Source organism: Amphibalanus amphitrite, unplaced genomic scaffold (genome assembly GCF_019059575.1).
Source record: "Amphibalanus amphitrite isolate SeventyFive unplaced genomic scaffold, NRLGWU_Aamphi_draft 000326F_arrow, whole genome shotgun sequence".
Lineage (NCBI taxonomy): Eukaryota > Metazoa > Arthropoda > Thecostraca > Balanomorpha > Balanidae > Amphibalanus > Amphibalanus amphitrite.
This window is the reverse complement of record NW_024881821.1, coordinates 478,929-496,242: the sequence shown is the minus strand read 5'-3', so window position 1 is coordinate 496,242 and position 17,314 is coordinate 478,929. Positions and strand designations below refer to the sequence as shown.

Sequence of the window (17,314 nt, the reverse complement as noted above, 5' to 3'; positions counted from 1 at the left end):
GATGGTTCGCGGCTGGTCAGCTACAAGGTTTTTCGCCCGAATTCGTCCCTAGGTAGCATTCGGCCAGCCGGCAACCGCCGAGAGGGATGCGAATGTTACATTTTAACGAGCTGGCGTACCGTTAGGGATCGACTCAGCAACAAAGCATTCTTACTCTCAGATCAATATACTGAAAGCTGGCCATCTAGGGTATGAGGGCCGGGTAGGGTATGGGCAGGGTAGGGTATGGGCAGGGTTAGAGTATGGGCAGGGCAGGGTATGGGCAGGGCAGAGTATGGTTAGGTGATGGGTAGGATAGGATAGAAGTTGGGCATGGGCAGGGTAGGGTATGGGCAGGTAGGGTATGGCTAGGGACCCAAATAATACCAATAAAACGATTTTTAACCCAGCATAATGCATCCGTAAAACCAATTTAATCAAAACATAAAGTTATAGCGCAAACCATGCCATCTAGTCATAATATAGACTAGATGGCCATGTTTGCGCGATAACTGTGCGTTTTGATAGATGCGTTTGAGGGGGCATTAGTTTGGGTGTGGGAACTTTTGATTTTTATTTGTCTTATTTTGTCGGAGTTGGATATTTGTTTTGTACGACATGGTATGCTGGTGCTGGTTCCGGGTTGTTAGAGCCTTTCTCATGGTTTGCCTTTATCGAACTCAAACCAACCCTACCCTACCCTAACCTACCCATACCCTACCTTACTCATAACCTACACAAAGTTACCCTTCTCATACTCGATTAAAGTGACGTACCAAATTTCAGCGCAATCGGCCCAGCCGTTCTTGAGATATAAAACTGGCCCACTGCACGTGCGCACGCGCTAACTGAAACTCCAGATGACTTGTGCCAGCCACTTTTCTAAATTGTCCCTATCAGTGTACAAAATTTGAGCGAAATTGGCCCAGCCGTTCTTGAGATGTATAAGTGGACCCCTCACGTGCGCACGTGCAGTCGGTCCACCCCACCTTTGACATAACCATGCATCGCCAGATGAGTGCCCTGCCCGCCCACTGTCCAAGTTTCAGTTCAATCGGCCCAGTAGTAGCTGAGTTATTCTTAGTACAATAATGTGCTGTTTACTGGTAGGCGCTTATTTTCAGTGTTTGGAATTCCCCTTTGCGGGTGGTACATTGCAGCCCATGCTTTGATAGCTATTGTCAAAAGTAGTATGGCCTGCCGGGCATAAGCCATCGATCGGATTTTGTCGAAAAATACCTGTAACGTTAACAAAACACGGTCGTATGTTTGAGTCATTTTCACAAAATTTTATTGACTTTTCCATAATATTTTGAGTGGATATTGGTCAGAAAAGAATGCTCTTTCCGAATATGTAAGTTTCATAGCGATTGATCAACGTTTTAAATGTGTTTTGATGTTGTAAAGCACGTCGCGCTCCGTGCGAATCAAATTTTCAAATTAATTTTTCATTATTAAGGAACTGGTACGGATCATCAGTTTTTGTTTGCTTCCTCTGATTACACATACATTTGTCTGCAAAATGATACAACACCGATTTCATTCCGTCAAGCCGTTTTCCAGCGGCATTGATTTTCGTGTCACAATGCACGAAATCGGTCATTTTTTCTCATCCGGGGGTGCTGTCTTGCACGTGGCGCGTGCTTAACTATGAAACCATATCAATACGCTAGTTCCATCTCTCCTCTATCCAGTGGTGGCAACCCCACCTCGCTACGGCAATCTGTCGCCGAGTTTTGGGCCCGGGAAGTGGGCGCCGCAGGCCGGTTTTCGCCCGATCGTCGATTTGACCGTTTCCCGTGTTAACCCTATGGCACACGCGAGCGCGTGCTGACGGCGCACCCCTGGACCAATTAGCCCCAAATGTTAATACAAAGGTCGCCTCAACCCACAGATTGTGCCCACAAAATTTCACGTCGATACGCGGCGCCTTTCAGGCGCAATAAGACACATAAGTCCTGACGGATGGACGCACGTACGGACGACTTATAAATCATAATATAGATTCCCCTTTGCGGGCGGTGCATTGCAGCCCATGCTTTGATAGCTATTGTGAAAAGTAGAATGACCTGCCTGCCGAAGCCATCGATCGGATTTTGTCGAAAAATACCCGTTACGTTAACAAAACACGGTTGTCTGTTTGAGTCATTTTCACAAAAGTTTATTGACTTTTCGATAATATTTTGGGTGGATATTGGTCAGAAAAGAATGCTCTTTCCGAATATGTAGGTTTCATAGCGATTGATCAGCGTTTTCAATACGTTTTGATGTTGTAAAGGACAACGCGCTCCGCGCGAATCAAATTTTCCAATTAATTTTTCATTATTAAAGCAATGGTACGGATTGTCACTTTTTATTTGCTTTCCTACTATTACACGTACATTTGTCTGCAAAATGATACAACACCGATTTCATTCCGTCAAGCCGTTTTCCAGCGGCATCGGTTTTCTTCCCACAATGCATGAAATCGGTCATTTTTTCACAACCGGCGGTCCTGTCTTGCACGTGGCGCGTGCTATACTATGAAACCATGTCAATACGCTAGGCCCATCTCTCCTCTATCGAGTGGTGTAAACCGCTTCTCGCTGCGACCCTCCGTTGCCGATTTATACAGCCGGGAAGCGGGCGCCGCAGGCCGGTTTTCGCCCGATCTTCGATTTGACCGTTTCCCGTGTTAACCCTATGGCGCACGCGAGCGCGTACTGACGGCGCACCCCTGGACCAATCAGCCCCAAATTTTAATACAAAGGCCGCCCACGCCCACAGATTCGGCATGCCAAATTTCACGCCGATACGCGGCGCCTTTCAGGCGCAATAAGACACATAAGGCCTGACACACGCACGCACGCACGGACATCTTATAATTCATAATATAGATATTGAAATAGTTTAGATACTTTCATCTGCGAGACTATCGATTAAAGTGTGACTTTTCGTGGTTTTAGCTTTTGATCTTACTTGATGATTATGTCTTCTGTCATTTTCAACCCACATTATCAAATATTGGACAAAGATCGGCTGAGAAACGCACGCAACAAGGCACTCGATGACTGTCCTGAGCGCCAGCATTCACCAGAACGAAAGATCACGTGACCTACGAGAGGGGCAACACACGGTACCACTACTATCAACTATGTCACCCATCCCCCTCCCTCCCGTCCCTTCTCCTCCTTTTCCGGAGATACGCGGCGCCGCGCCGTCACCGTGTGTATCTCCGGGGCTGCGCGTTTCGATAGAAAGTTGGCCAGTGTAACGCTTCGTCTGCGTGTGTTCAAAGCCGGATCAGCTGGGTTCACGGCCCTCTCAGTAGCCGCAAACCGGCAAACTTGGACAAATACAACTGTATCTACTACAAGATCTGTCTGGACCTACTACCAGATCTGTCTGGATCTTCGACCAGATCCTACTAGACCTACAGCCAGGATCGGCTGAGTCTCCAGCGGACGTGAAGATTCCACGCGGGGCAAAAGCTGACCTAGGAGATTATATCGCGTGTTACGGACGACTCTGGGGATAAGTTGTTGTTAGAAATCGCTACTAATTAGAGAAGAGAAATACACGCGTGTTTGGTGCTGAGTGGGGCACCTCAATTATATGCTTTTAAAGGTAGATCATGGAAATCAAACTAACGTGTAATCGTCAGCCATGTGGGATGTTTGAACCATGCTTGGCAGCCAATTCCCTGCTGTGAGAATTGTCATTGACCTGTTGAGTAATCCGCACCTGGTCCTGTTGTCTCCATAAACGGCGGCGGAAGTGCTGTCCACATTAGTCGCATAATCGGCTCGTGAAAATGCTAATCTCCTTTTCACCCAGTGTTCAGGATTCAGGAATGCACTCAAATCCCGTTCAAGCTGCGGGAGACTTGTTTGGGAGTTAGGTCTCGCCATGGTTGTCCTTTCTCCACGCCATGTAGGGTTGTGCCGTATTACCCTGTTTCCGTGTCAAATTTGGGGAATTAATGTAGCCTCTTTGGATATCACTCCTTCAGATTTCAGATTAATGAAGGGAATCAGCTGCACTGTAAAAAAGATTAGCACTTAACAACCTATACGGGTGATGCAGACCGTTTTTCCGAAGGGAATCAGCTGCATGCGCTACCATGGCGTTGATTGCAAATGACAGACGGCTTTTAAAATGACGTCGATGAGAAGAAAGGACTCCATCCGGCTTTGAGTAATTGATGCCTACAGGCAGACAAGTCACGATGCTGTTATCAGTTGTGTTTCGCTTAGATTGAGCTATCTAAAATTTAGCGATACCTGCGCACATTTGTGTCGAAAGGCACTTCGTGCATCCAGCCGAATTTGCATACCTAACATTCGCATTTAAGCCTTCTACAGGAGCTTTATTTTTACTGGAATTGAACTTATATCTTCATAACACTGTATGTAAGCTCCAAGACCGATTAGGCTTTCGGCTTACACTGCAAGACTATAAATTTGTATTATGTGAATCAAAAGCTGGGTGAATATTGTGTCTGAATTCATCGTTATCGTACTTCTCGTAAATTTTAGCCACCACATAAGTGTGCCAAAGTTAATAGCACCATCGCTTCTCGTTTGTTGGCGAGTGAACGCGCGGAAAATGAGTTTGGAAAGGAGCGTAGATTATGGCATAACTTTTGAATGTCACACCATTTAAAACAGCTTGTTTCCGGTTGAAACGATTTTCACTGTATTTCAGACCCAATAAAGCTTTTGCTCAGTTCTGTTTTTAACAAAACGACTCGTTGACGCTCAGCTGATGATCAAATGATTTATTGTATAGGCGCATTGTAAAGTATTTGCGACTTCGGCTTCCCCGAACCGAGAAAATGCTGTCGATTTTGACATCACTATGGAATGTGAGGGTTGCCGAATTCGCCAAAAATCACCCAAATGTAATGCTCGCTCTCCCTAAAACGCGCTGTTTACCGAATAAAGCATGGATTACTTCGTTGACTGGAAATAAATCACTTTGACAAACAGCAGAACTTCGCTGTTCACCATTTTGTCGGTTCGTAAGCCCTCATTTGTTGCCAGTCAGCCTTGCTCTTAGAATTCCAGATTTGCTGACGGCCTATTGCTGAAATATCTTTTTCCATTTTTGGATGACCCGCCTACGTTATTCACCTATACTAACCTCATATGAAGTATGAATTAGCCCCGCAATCCTTGATGCTGCGTGTTGGTCAAATATAGAAATCGCACCGTCGACATGTCTCTCATTTTTGGTAAGCCGCCACCTCATCCCTTTCGCTCGTTTTCGACAGCTCACGTCCCAACTTCCTCTTGGGCGTTAAGTTCCGGTCCCGAAACACCATGTGTGAACAAAATCCCGTATCCAATTGAGTTCCGTACCCAACTACCTTCCTTGCTAGGTGATGTCGGCACCCACCGTCACGATTTTGAAAGAAACAAGCGGAAGGCGCCCGGAACTCATTTCTAGATCGCCACAGACATTGTCGTCCCGCCCTCACACCCGTTGCTTCATCCATGAGGAAGAGCCCGCCCTAGATGACCCCATGAGAAACGCAGTTCCCATCCATTCCCCACTCGCGCCCCGCGTTGACCCGGGCATCCTGTTTCGTGGGTGGGCCCTCGCCATCACGCCAGAAGCGAGGCTTAGAGCGGCTACCGTCACTTTCCATTTCATTGGGTGCCGTTTTTCTTACGAAGGCTGTCGGTCGCCCATGAGAGCGTTGGCTACCAGAGCCAGATGTAGTTTCACTTTTTGTTTAGGTGTTACGGCGTGGCACTGTGAAGGCCTTCTGTGTGCCTGCTGAGGCGTGGCGTGGAACTAAAGGAAGATTGATTTGATACGGGAAGACAATTTGACGGTCATCACACTCAGTGCCACCGGTCAAGGTGGGGAGGGGAGAGGAGAGCGAATCTATGGAATGACACTGACAGGAGGCGGGCGGGGGGGAGAGGGCTAATATTTCTTTGGAATCGAAGCATTGAATTCTGTATCTAGGGGGCTATGATCAGAGATCCATAACTTCATTAGGTGGTACTTCGACTTGAAAGAAATTGTAGATTTGCTCATGACTAAATATAACATACGTCACGTAAAAATCGCCATCAATGTTAAGACTTTTGCTCTTTATTGTGATCTCCGTTCCCCATTGTCTTTCCCTCGATCGTGATTCCTCTGCCAGCCTCTCTATTGTGCGGATTTCGTCACCCGTGGTGAGCGGCACAGCTCCTGTTTCCGGACCCGTCCCGACCCCACTGACCCCAGATGACCCCGGATGACCCCGGTGACCCCAGATGACCTCAGATGACCTCGTGGCACATGATGTGGTGAATCCCGCTCAGACGGCGAAAGTAGGATCCCAGCCTCTACCTCCATGGCTTCTTCTGGTAGACTGCTAAGTCGAATAGTGGATTAGCGGTCATCTGTTCCTGGTCTTTCAGACAATCTTAGGACTTCGTTATGAGTCCCCGGCATTGCAGATTTAATAGGAGGCGAGAATCGAGATGTTATGTGAAAGCGAATGCAAGGACCTTTGCAGCTGCATTATTGCATTATGGGTGCATACTTTGGCAGTTAGTGTACCGAGTGATAATACTGAACCTCAACCTGCAGATAACCCGAAAATCACCTCGAAATATAGTAGCTATCATCTCTTATTTTGATAACCCGAAATTATCATAATAAGAGGTCAAATCATACCTGCTGAGTGAAAAACAGTAAAATAATAGATAACTCATGCACATTTGACATCGCATGTTTTCTAGAAATCCCTGCGGCGAATAGCCTTCTAAAGGCACGGATTACCATCTAAAGCCACCTCCTCAGTCCTCACCCATACCGCCGCCACTTCTACAAAGATCCCTGGACCTCCTATCCGTCAGATCCCCGCCTACGGCGTTGTGCCACTCCGGTAAATTGCACCTTTGAGCGCAGCTTGTTTGAAACACTGGAACACAACAGCAATACAGGAACAGTTATGGGAGAGACAACATCAAAAGGGTCGCACCGGAATGCATCAGTTCCGCTAACGACACAGCTTGGTGGCTTCGTTTTGTACTGTACTGTTAAGTCGTTTGTTCAGTGTGACATTGTCATTGTCGAGGACCTTCGTGGTGAATGCGTTTTGTTCGACTGACGGACACTGCTTTGAGGAGTGTTTACAAACGCGAGCTAATATCCTTTAGCTTGGCTATGGTTAGCACTGGTGGCAGCTCTGGTGACAAACCCGTTGTGAGAAAGGTCTTTTAAGATGGAATTAATTTAATTACTAAACAACGATATATCACAATGACTTTGAGTTTTTCACACATTAGGTTTTTATCCCATTCATCTCATAGCAAATCAACCCAACACCCATTCCTGCGTTTTTAAGCTATACCTTCTTCTCGGGTTCGCGTAGAAACACTCCGTGTATGTCCGATCAGACCATCTGTCCCCGCTCTACTGAGCCGACTGAAAAGATCGCATTGATCTGCCGAATGTAATCACGGCGACAGAAAACAGGACAGGGCAGCTCCCTTCTCAGTAAAAAAAAAAAAACAGCACTATCTTTAATGGGGCCGCGATCTCATATGGATGAAGGAGGATGAATCTGAATGGCCGACGAGAGAAAATGATTGAATGGTGTTTTTGTTGGTCGCGCGACTGGGGTTAGCTCGTGATAAACATTGAACATAATGTAAGGCATGGCTGGCATATACATCAGTTGGGTATATGTCGGATATGTGCTATTGTTAGATGACGTCCTCTTTTTTGTTCAAGTGTGCTTAATAATTACAATTATTTAGATATGCTATAAGCAGCATATAGTTTGTGATTACTTCTAGAGAAATAATGCTAACTTGTGGTTGCATGGACATTGGACGATTAGGTATACGGTTTTTCTTTAGCCTCTTTTTCTTGTCTGAAATTCATCTTTACATCCCATACCTTGTTTGTGTCATATTGATAATCTCGACGAATTATAGGTACCTAAAATTGCTGGTATTGAATTTTTGAGAGAGCTTGAAGTAGCAGAGCCTGAAACCAAACGTCAATGAGCTAATGAAGGTTGATTTCATTGCAAATATTTAAACATCGCTCGCTAATCGGGCTCAAATTGCATTGTATCGCTTCGCTGACGCCTGTGTCACGGTGAATGACCTCTCTTGTGACCGCGCCTCACCTCCGACCGCGGTACCATGGGTGACGGACCGATGGTATGTTCCGCAATAGGAGCCGTCACGGTGCACGAGTCTCGGTATAACACTGTGACCGCAATGCTGTCACGCCGCGTGCGCTTCGTAGGTCACCGATTCGGTAATGTTATGTCAGGTCGACACACCGCTTCTCATGGGCGTAGTTTTAGGAAGTTTTACTTTATTGCTCAAGCTATTTTATACTCGACGGCTATGGCTTACAAATTTGCATTTGGAGCAGTTTCATCAATCATGCATATGATGCATGATAAAGAATGTGTAAAAATGTTCGCGCGAATGAATGTAAATACGCAACTAACATCATCAGACGCCAACATGGCAACGTTAATAATTTAGGCATAATGAACACAAGTTTGTGCTAAACAATGTGTAATTACTGCCAGTTTGATACCACAAAACGTTATCAAAAGTGCTACCAAATTGTCATTCAAGTCTCTGGGTAAAATATTTGACCCTGGTGCCATCGAACATGGACCGGCGGCCGCCCATCTCTGCGGGTTCAGTCTAGTATCACTGCGGTGGTTCTTCCGCAGGTGGTTCCCTGGTTTGTGGTTCGGAACCGTCCCACTCCACTGGTGAACCATATCAACCGCTGTGCCGTGGATAACCGCCGTGCGGTAACCCGTGAACAAGTGTCGGTTACTGGAAATTGTTGAGTTATTGTTCGACTCGACGGCGCTGAAAGAATTAGACTTCGGCATTGAGAATGGTTGACAGATACTTGTTAGAAGTGTTTACCGTTTTAAAAATATTGTTTCTTAATTTCGCAAGCTCACCTTTCTTTGAGGGAATCGTGTACCTTTTGTGCTGGAAGACGTACTTGGAGCATAACACGATATTATTATCAATATTTTTAGCTTTGCCTCTTGAAGAATCAGAGCAACGGTAAACAAGGTAATTGTACGAATCTGGCATGAATGGTTCCATTTGGCTACTAATTGAATGTCGCCATCTTACTATTTCCAAAAGTCTGGCTTATTGCACATCTCTGTCATTATCAATCACTCGGCAAACCCGACCGGTAGCCCAACCTCATGTCAGTGACCTCTCATGACGTGTCGATGACGGACAGTAGCCGGTCGGTGACCACACTGACCAGTGGACCGTGGCAGCAGCTGACCGCTGGTGACGTCATGGTGGTCCGCGGTGAGGTCAGCTGGCAGCTACGAGTGAATCTTGCTGCCGGGTTTGGCAGCATGACTCAGAGATATATTCTTTTCTTCATTGATTATTATCTAAAAAGCAGATCGAAAGCTCATGACGAGTTATTGAATAAAGTTTTTGATGTGCATAAACGGTACATGAATTGCATCAGAATGTTTAAAAACATAAGCAACAAAATATTTATACTTCATGCATCACTGTCTATCATTGCATAAAAGTCGTCAGGGGGAGAAGGGCTATAGACTTCTGCGATTGAGAGTGATTGGGTATTGTTAGACAACAGGCCACAAATCGCTTGATTCAATGGTGCAAACCTTTGTAAAGACGTCTATCAAGAGAGCGAGCCTGCCAGGGATGTAAAGACAAACCAGAAGTGTCTCCGCGAAGTCATTCGTCGCGGCCCGGCCGTCCGTCGTTGCCGTTGTAAACTTCCCCGGGCGTGGCCTGGACGAGGGGCCGCGCGGCGCGGCGGCAGGGCAGCGGTGCGCGCTTCCGTCGAATTACAGTCTCATGGCTCATGCCTCCATGCCCCATGCCCCCGTCATCCGTGCCTTCATGCCTTCATGCCTCCGTGGGTTCTGCTACTGATCGCCAAACGCTGGAATTGATAGCTGCCACCGCTTAGGCTCGCTTTGCCGTGGCGGTCCTCTGGGTTTGGAGCCGACTGTATTTTGTATAGAATGACCGTTGACCAATGACCGAACACGGTCGATGACCAGTGACCGAACGGTCGGCGACCGGTGACCGGTGCAGTGAACTGTAGCCGACGCGGTCTGTGTCCAAGTCCCCGGATTAGATACACGAGCCGAACAGGGAAGCATACTGGTTTGTTATCATAATCCGTCTGTCAAATCTACTACGACGGCTTTCTTCGTGAGCTACTGAGGTGGTTTACTCCTTACATCGTAAAAGTATCAGCCATCGAGCTCAGTTGATCGCTGCTAACGTTTCAGGGTATCTTTTTCTTCCGAGTCCAACGTCTAAAATCCAAAGCTTTCCCATTCGTATTTCATCAACACCCCAATGTTTCTCAATGAAGTCGGTTCGTTTTAAGAGAAACCACACGATCCAGAAATGGAACAAACGCACCAAATGAACAGACCCGTTCACCGTCGTCGTGAATCGAATTTCAGAAAACCCAGGACCAGTAGAGCTTTCAGTTCTGGACCAGGCTAGCTTGAAGCTTCAGCAGTTAAAACCTCGCAAAACACGTCGCCTGCCTTGTAGAGGAGTAGCCAGGGACGTTTTATGAGCGCTGTTACTCTCAAGCTAGGCTACGTCCGCCATCCATGCTTGATGAGGTTATTCTGGGGCTAAATCTGGCGAGGTCCTCGGTGCTTGACTGTGTTTTAGTGCCTGTTACGTGCGGCCAAGGGAGGAGGCAGGAGGGCATACCGGGATATGGGGATGGAGAAAGTTCCTTCTGAGACATTTGGTCTCCTGTGTGCGTACTTGCGTAGAGGTCAGCGTCCTGTCGCACGAGGACCCCCCCCCCCCCCGCCCTCCTCCCTTCTCCCCCACAGCACACAATTACCCCATCCGTGATTACTCTCGGAGTAATGTAATCCCCTGCCTAGCCGTGTTTCGCGACCCATTACCTCCTGCTCTTCTCCACCTCTCTCTCTCTCTCTCCCTCTCTCTTCTCCTTCACTCTCTCCTTCGTAGGAGGGCGGCAGAGGGTAGCGTGGGATAAGATTACATCATTTGCATATGATTATTAGACCACCGACGCTACCTCGTCAGTAGCAACAATTGATTACGACTTACGATTGAAAGAAGGGGCGAATTGTTGAGTCACCTTACATCAACCCTTGCGTTACGAAATGTTAGTCTCAGTTTTCATCAAAGCATTTCTGAGCGGCCGTCTTTCTTACCGTCCAACCAATTTGAACAACAACAAAGACACAAACAGCCACACAACGCACAGTTCTTGTTCCGCAAATCACGTTGGCTGGAGAACATGGCTTCGCTTTTAAATTAGGCCCCCAGTTGACCAGATTGGAGCCTTTCCAACAGTGTGAAAAACATCACAGTCAGGTTTTTGCAGACGTTCTTCAAGTTACAAAGAGCAGGGATATAGTGGTAGCGAAAAGTAAAAAGAAGAGAGAGCGAACGAAAAACCGGAAATAGCGAGCTTGTTGGCATTTCAAGATAAATTTCAGAATACTGAAAAAAACACGGGCGGTTTGAAACAGAGACGGACGGACAGACACACGTAAACGGACATAGGGGAGAGTGGGGTAATTTGGCCGCTTTTTTTAGAAAACGATGTAACTTAAAATTGACGACACATTTCTGCATTTTCTCAACGCTGGCAGGTGTCGCATTCATTTTACTTTCCTGGACAGTGAACTTGAAATGATAGAGTAATTACTTATATTGAAATTGTGACGTATTACAAAGGTCTGCAAGGCGGCCAAATTGCCCCACTAGCAGGGTTATTTGGCCGGGGGTGTGGGGCAATTTGGCCGGTGTTAGTTTACGGTCGGGATTTTCTGTTATATTGCGAGTCAGCTTCAGATTCAGCAATGACGTGTGTCCTATGACGCATTTGCCGCATTTTGGAGGTTGACTCATGGGGTCACAGGGGTCAAAATAGCCAAATTAGCGGCTCTAGATGCGTAGACAGTTTTTTACGAATAACTTTTGAAGTAATCAAGCTAGGCCAAAACTTCGAGTACCATCGTAATTCTCTCGTCATTCCGCATCGAAACATATATGTGTTGACCTCGAGAAGTCAAGGTCAAAGGTTGACCTCAAGTCACGTTACCTCAGGTCGCTTGACCTCAAGGTCACGTGATTTCAAGGTCATCATGCATATCATTCGATGCGCCTTGGCGAGCTGAACAGAATGAGACCATTTGTGCGGCTGTACCATTTTTATGTAAGGATTTATTAGCAAAAAACGTTTGGTAACCTTTGATGACGTCACATGCTCTTACAGTTGACCAATCGGAAGTAAGGCATCAAAGAAGTCAAAGTTGGTCATGAATCATGTCATTTATGGTACAATTGACCATGAAAACTCGGCCGTCCCAGCATAGTGACCATGAGCGCACCGGCCAAGTTGCCCCGCTAGTCCCGGCCAAATTACCCCATATTGCCATTCTGAAAATTTTTGTGTATAAAGTCATCACGGCTATACGGAATTAGATGAAATTGCTCTTGGAACCGCTGAACACCCCCAAGAATGGCGCTATAATGTCTGAATTCGTTTTTAGCCCAAATACTACATGTTATACAACTTTGTAAACAGAAGTAAAAGTTACCATTTTCTAATGAAATTAACGTTTTATTAATTTTGAATAAAACTACGAGGGGCAAAGTTTTGACATTTGTCCTCCAGTTATTTCTACCCATGACAAATGAATAGAGACTAGAGTTATTTCACTCACTTTTATTAGACATCGTACAGGTGGGGGCGGCCAATTTACACCACCGGCCAAATTACCCCACTCTCCCCTACGCCCATCCAGAAGACAAACATTTGTAGACGGGCATGACGCCCGGGCCCCGGACAGACAGAGACACAGTCAGGCAGACAGACATGCATACTCATACGATACGGTGGCAGACAGTGACAGAGCAGCACCGATACACAGAGTGTGAGGGGAAAAGGAAGAAGCCCTGCCGAATGCCGGATAGTTCCTCAGATGGTACGATTCTCACGACCGGGGAACATCAATAGGTTTGTCGGAGTGATCGTGACTGAGGCGACAGTTGTGCATCCTGTAGGCAGTGTAGGCAGCCGGTGCCGAAGTTGTCTACCGTAGACGGTGTAGACAGGCCTAGTGCTATACCCGTGCGCTTACGTGATCGTAAGGCGTAAGCTGGCAATGTAGCATGATATTTTCTCGACCCACTGTCACCTTCAATTAAGGTTCGAATATTTCCTTTTTAAGCTTCTCAATCGCAAAGTTCACAGATTGAAAATCAGACAATGCTCTTTAGCTTGTTAATATCGGTCCCGGTTTCCAGCGATTAATCAATTTCTTCCCGTCCGCCGCATCCCAGTCTCTCGCTGCACTTTTCCTTTCATTTCAATTAGAGCGCACAATGGACCACTATTGCGGCATCGATGGTTCACCTGGCTCTCATGTTACGACACTTCTGTCTAGAGGAAGCTGTGGTCACCTGGCGGGTGTGCTCAGCTGTCTGGAAGCTCGACCTTTTGACCCTGCGACACCGCTGACTGTGGTTTCATCGCCCCATCGCTCATGGGTGGTTTGGCGAGCAGGGTTTATGAGCTGGCAATGCATTGCGGGAAAATTGTTTTCAGATTGGGCTTATTATTTATTGTACGGCTGTACGCTATTGTTCTCTTTCTGCAATCTGCATGCTGAGTGCTATAATATATAAATCGAGGAAAGAAAGTTACTGCAAATCTGAACTCCCGGGAAAGTGAAAAACTAGAAGAATGTGATCCTTTTTCTTTGGTCTTTGGGCTTTTCCTTTTCTTTGTCTTTTCTCTTGATATATGCCGAATGTTTTATTAAATCTTTTTAAATCACTTTCAAAGCTGAGATTAGGTACCAAACAACCCTCTTCAAACTTCCTCACGTGCCTGGCAGCAGCAGCTGCAGCAGCCGTCACCCCGCGTGCCCGGGCGTCGGGCTAGGAAGCCGTGCAGTCTCGTCCTGCAGTCGCGCCGCCGGGCGGCAGGAGGCAGTTGGACGGTTTCCCCCACCGTTCTTAGTGTCGAAATCGACTGCCGTCGGCGCCGACGACGACAGGGGAGGGAGGGGAGGGGTGAGCGGCAGGGGCTTCCCGGCCGCCTTCACCTATTTTTGAGCTGTGATACAGAGTGAGCATTAAAAGTGCAGACATTACATGGGCTGGGTTGAAATAACAAACGTTCTTATCCATCAAGCCAACAAGCCAGTCCACGTTTTTTCAATCAGATGTTGAATTTTAACATTGCATTTTAACATCGAAGGTAACATTCTAGTGCCAATCATGATGCGTATCATCACAAGTTCTAAAATTTATCAAGATCTTTGCTAATCATACTGAGTCGAAATAAACGCAATTAGCACATGCAATAGGTCGGTTTCAGTTCAAAGGTCTTTGAACTTCGGCAACCTGTTTCAAATACGTTTTATGTCCGACAGTAGTGACAGTACCTACCTAATGGAACATCCTGAATAAGTTCAAAAGAGGGTTTCACACCTAACTGACGTCCAATCTTGTTACGACTGACATTTCCTTCACCGAGAATCGCAAATATGAAGACATTTAGACGTGCCTTGTAGTCTGACACCCTTTGTCCTCTGCGCACTAAAGCGCTGCAACCAGATGGTGACATGTCCCTTCTGTTCTATTCCAGGCGCCTCGGCGGCCTCCAAGGCTTACCTGGAGGCTCTGAGCCGGCTGGGCAGCTGCGCTACGGAGTCGGCATCACACGGCGCTTCAGATATCGGTAAGAAAAAAACGATAGATACTGCAGTAGATGCAATAAATGCAATAGATGCAAATGACATTGACCTGCACGTTCTATCTCTCCAAAGAGTAATGGACATTACTCTTTGGAGAGCTAGAACGTGTAGATCATTTTGCGTGTGCTTGTTTAGTGCCAATCACCGACAAATTTAGGTACTCGTTTAATTATTTAATGTTAGTCTGATGATGCAAATCCTATTATAAGTTGCAATGCCGAATTTATGTAAGGCACAGTAGACTTTTAAAGTTTATCTAATGTGACGTCGTGAGTCTTTATTAGAAAGCTCATTTTCAGCATACATTTCAAATCTATTTCACAGCCATTATACTTTCGGCTGATTGATCACGTTCCTAATCGTTCCCACGCCTTTGTTCTGCCGGTGACATGGCCTGCTGAATTCACCGCTCTATGTGACCGCGTAATATCCTCTGACCGAAACTGTCCAACACACTGTCCGTTCCGATTTAACGCAGATGAATAGCCAACCATTTAGCTGCGGCGACTCACAACGCGGGACGCTTTGTCACTGGTCACGTGATCGCTTGTCAGCACCCGCCCTCAGGGCATTAGCCACGGGGAGGGGTGAGGAGGGGTGGGGGCTCGAGAGGGGCTGGCCGGACGCCTAGGGGAGGTTGTAGTAGAGCAAACCCGGCGTCTGTTGGGATATCCGACAGGACGTTGCCCCGGGGTAGGCTCAAAGACTGATGGGTGGGCTGGGATATGTGGGGAGCTGTTGAGCTGCTCAAGTGATGAAGTGCAGATAGCTTTAGAAAGGCCACTAAAAATGCAATACAGAAATGCTGACCAGTGGTCATAGTCCGAAATTGAGCGTCTATCCGATATGTGTCTGGATATAGCGAACCACGCGGAAGTTAAGAGCGCTTTCTGATGCGTTGACTTTTCAAATGGTTATGCATGTGCTATATTGCAAAAGGGTAAGCAGCTCATCATCTCATGCATAGCTATAAGCAGGATCAGGATGCAAAGGCAACAGCTTAATAATGCATTGAGCTGCTTTCCAGATAATCCTTGAAACGTTTGAGTTTAGTTAGTGAGTGAGAATCCAAACTATGAAGTGCCAAAGTTAATCAAAAAGTTAATTCAAGTATACATAGGTATGTACCGACGAAATGATAAAATGGCACTCGTCATACAGTTTGAGCAAGATAAATTGTAAATCATATAAACGACAACGATTCACCAGAAGTTACATTTGTATCATTGTAAAACTAATAAGTGATCGCCGTTTCACCACTTCCGCGTTGTTCTTTGTGACCGGGAACGGCCTTCCGCTTACATTAGCGCGCTGTGGGGTGCCTTGAGGGCGCTCACAGGGGCTGTCGGACGCTCTCTCCTCTCTCTCTCTCTCTCTCTCTCTCTCCTCTCTCTCTCTCTCTCTCTCCTCTCTCTCTCTCTCTCTCTCTCTCTCTCTCTCTCCTCTCTCTCTCTCTCTCTCTCTCTCTCTCTCTCCTCCCTGCAGAGTATGCTATCAAACAGTCTGTTGTCAGTCCCAAGTCAAAGCAGAACGATTGGCCAGAGGCCAGAATCAGATACTGTCACTTAAATACAGACTGTGTCAGAGCAGGGATAACCAGTCACGGTGCGTTCAATGATGTGAATTAAGTCACAATCGAGGTGGGAAAGAGAGAGAGAGAGAGAGAGAGAGAGAGAGAGAGAGAGAGAGAGAGAGAGAGAGAGAGAGAGAGAGAGAAAACGGAGGCATAGAAAGAGTGAGGAAGGGGAGGAAGAGAAAGAGAGAAAAGAGCGAGAAAGAGCGAGCAGAAAGGAGAGAAAAGAGACGCGAACGGAAGGAAGGAGGGTGCCGCCGTGCCGAATGTCCCCCACACGAGGGGCGAGGAAAGTAATGTGATTTACGTATTATCCCCGAGACGCCGATGGCTGGTGTTGGCAGTCGGGGAGAGAGGGGAGGGGAGGAGGGGGAGGTAAGATGGTGGGGTGGAGACACACGTCGAAAGGGAGGGAGTGAAAACATCAGCGGGAGGCGGCAACACATCATAACGAGAGGGGAGAGCCACACTCGAAGGCGGGAGAAAAAATACAGAGTGGTGGAAGGGTTGTGCGTCTGCTCGTGCGTGCGTGCAGGCGCAGGGAAATGCCTGCCAATATGGTCATTAATACTCTAAATATGGTAGTTGGTATCAACGACTTTGTTTTACGAACAAGTGTATTAGCGGTGCACGTAGAACAGTGCAATTTATACATTAAACAGCTCTGATCTGATTTTACTGCTTCTTGCGCGTGCAGATCGTTCCGCTAAAACATGCATTTTTTTAAGCGAAAGGCTGGGCATTTCATTGATTTTAATGTCATTAAGAGCACCACGAAGTTTAACCCGCGCACCGACGGGGGTCTGCGCCAACTTCGCAACGACGGGGGGGGGGGCGGATGACCGCCCCCCCCCCTGAGATCTCGAGAACAAAGCAAGATAGCGACAAGCGGTAAACGGCAAGGGATACGCACGGACAAGGTCTACAATTTTTACAAAGGTCATTTTCAGGTCAGGTCAAAGATGACGTCACAGGGGTCAAAAAAGTCAAAATGGCGGCGCTAG

The 17,314-nt window shown here is 46.9% G+C and overlaps 1 protein-coding gene across 1 annotated transcript in view; it reads left to right on the top strand.

Annotated features, from left to right (window-relative positions):
* LOC122388522 overlaps window positions 1-17,314 on the top strand; it is an 89,235-nt gene that overhangs the window by 58,543 nt on the left and 13,378 nt on the right. Inside the window, exon 3 of the mRNA XM_043379705.1 lies at window positions 14,629-14,721. Within this exon, the coding sequence (XP_043235640.1) occupies window positions 14,629-14,721 (93 nt within the window). The remainder of the gene's footprint in view (window positions 1-14,628; window positions 14,722-17,314) is intronic.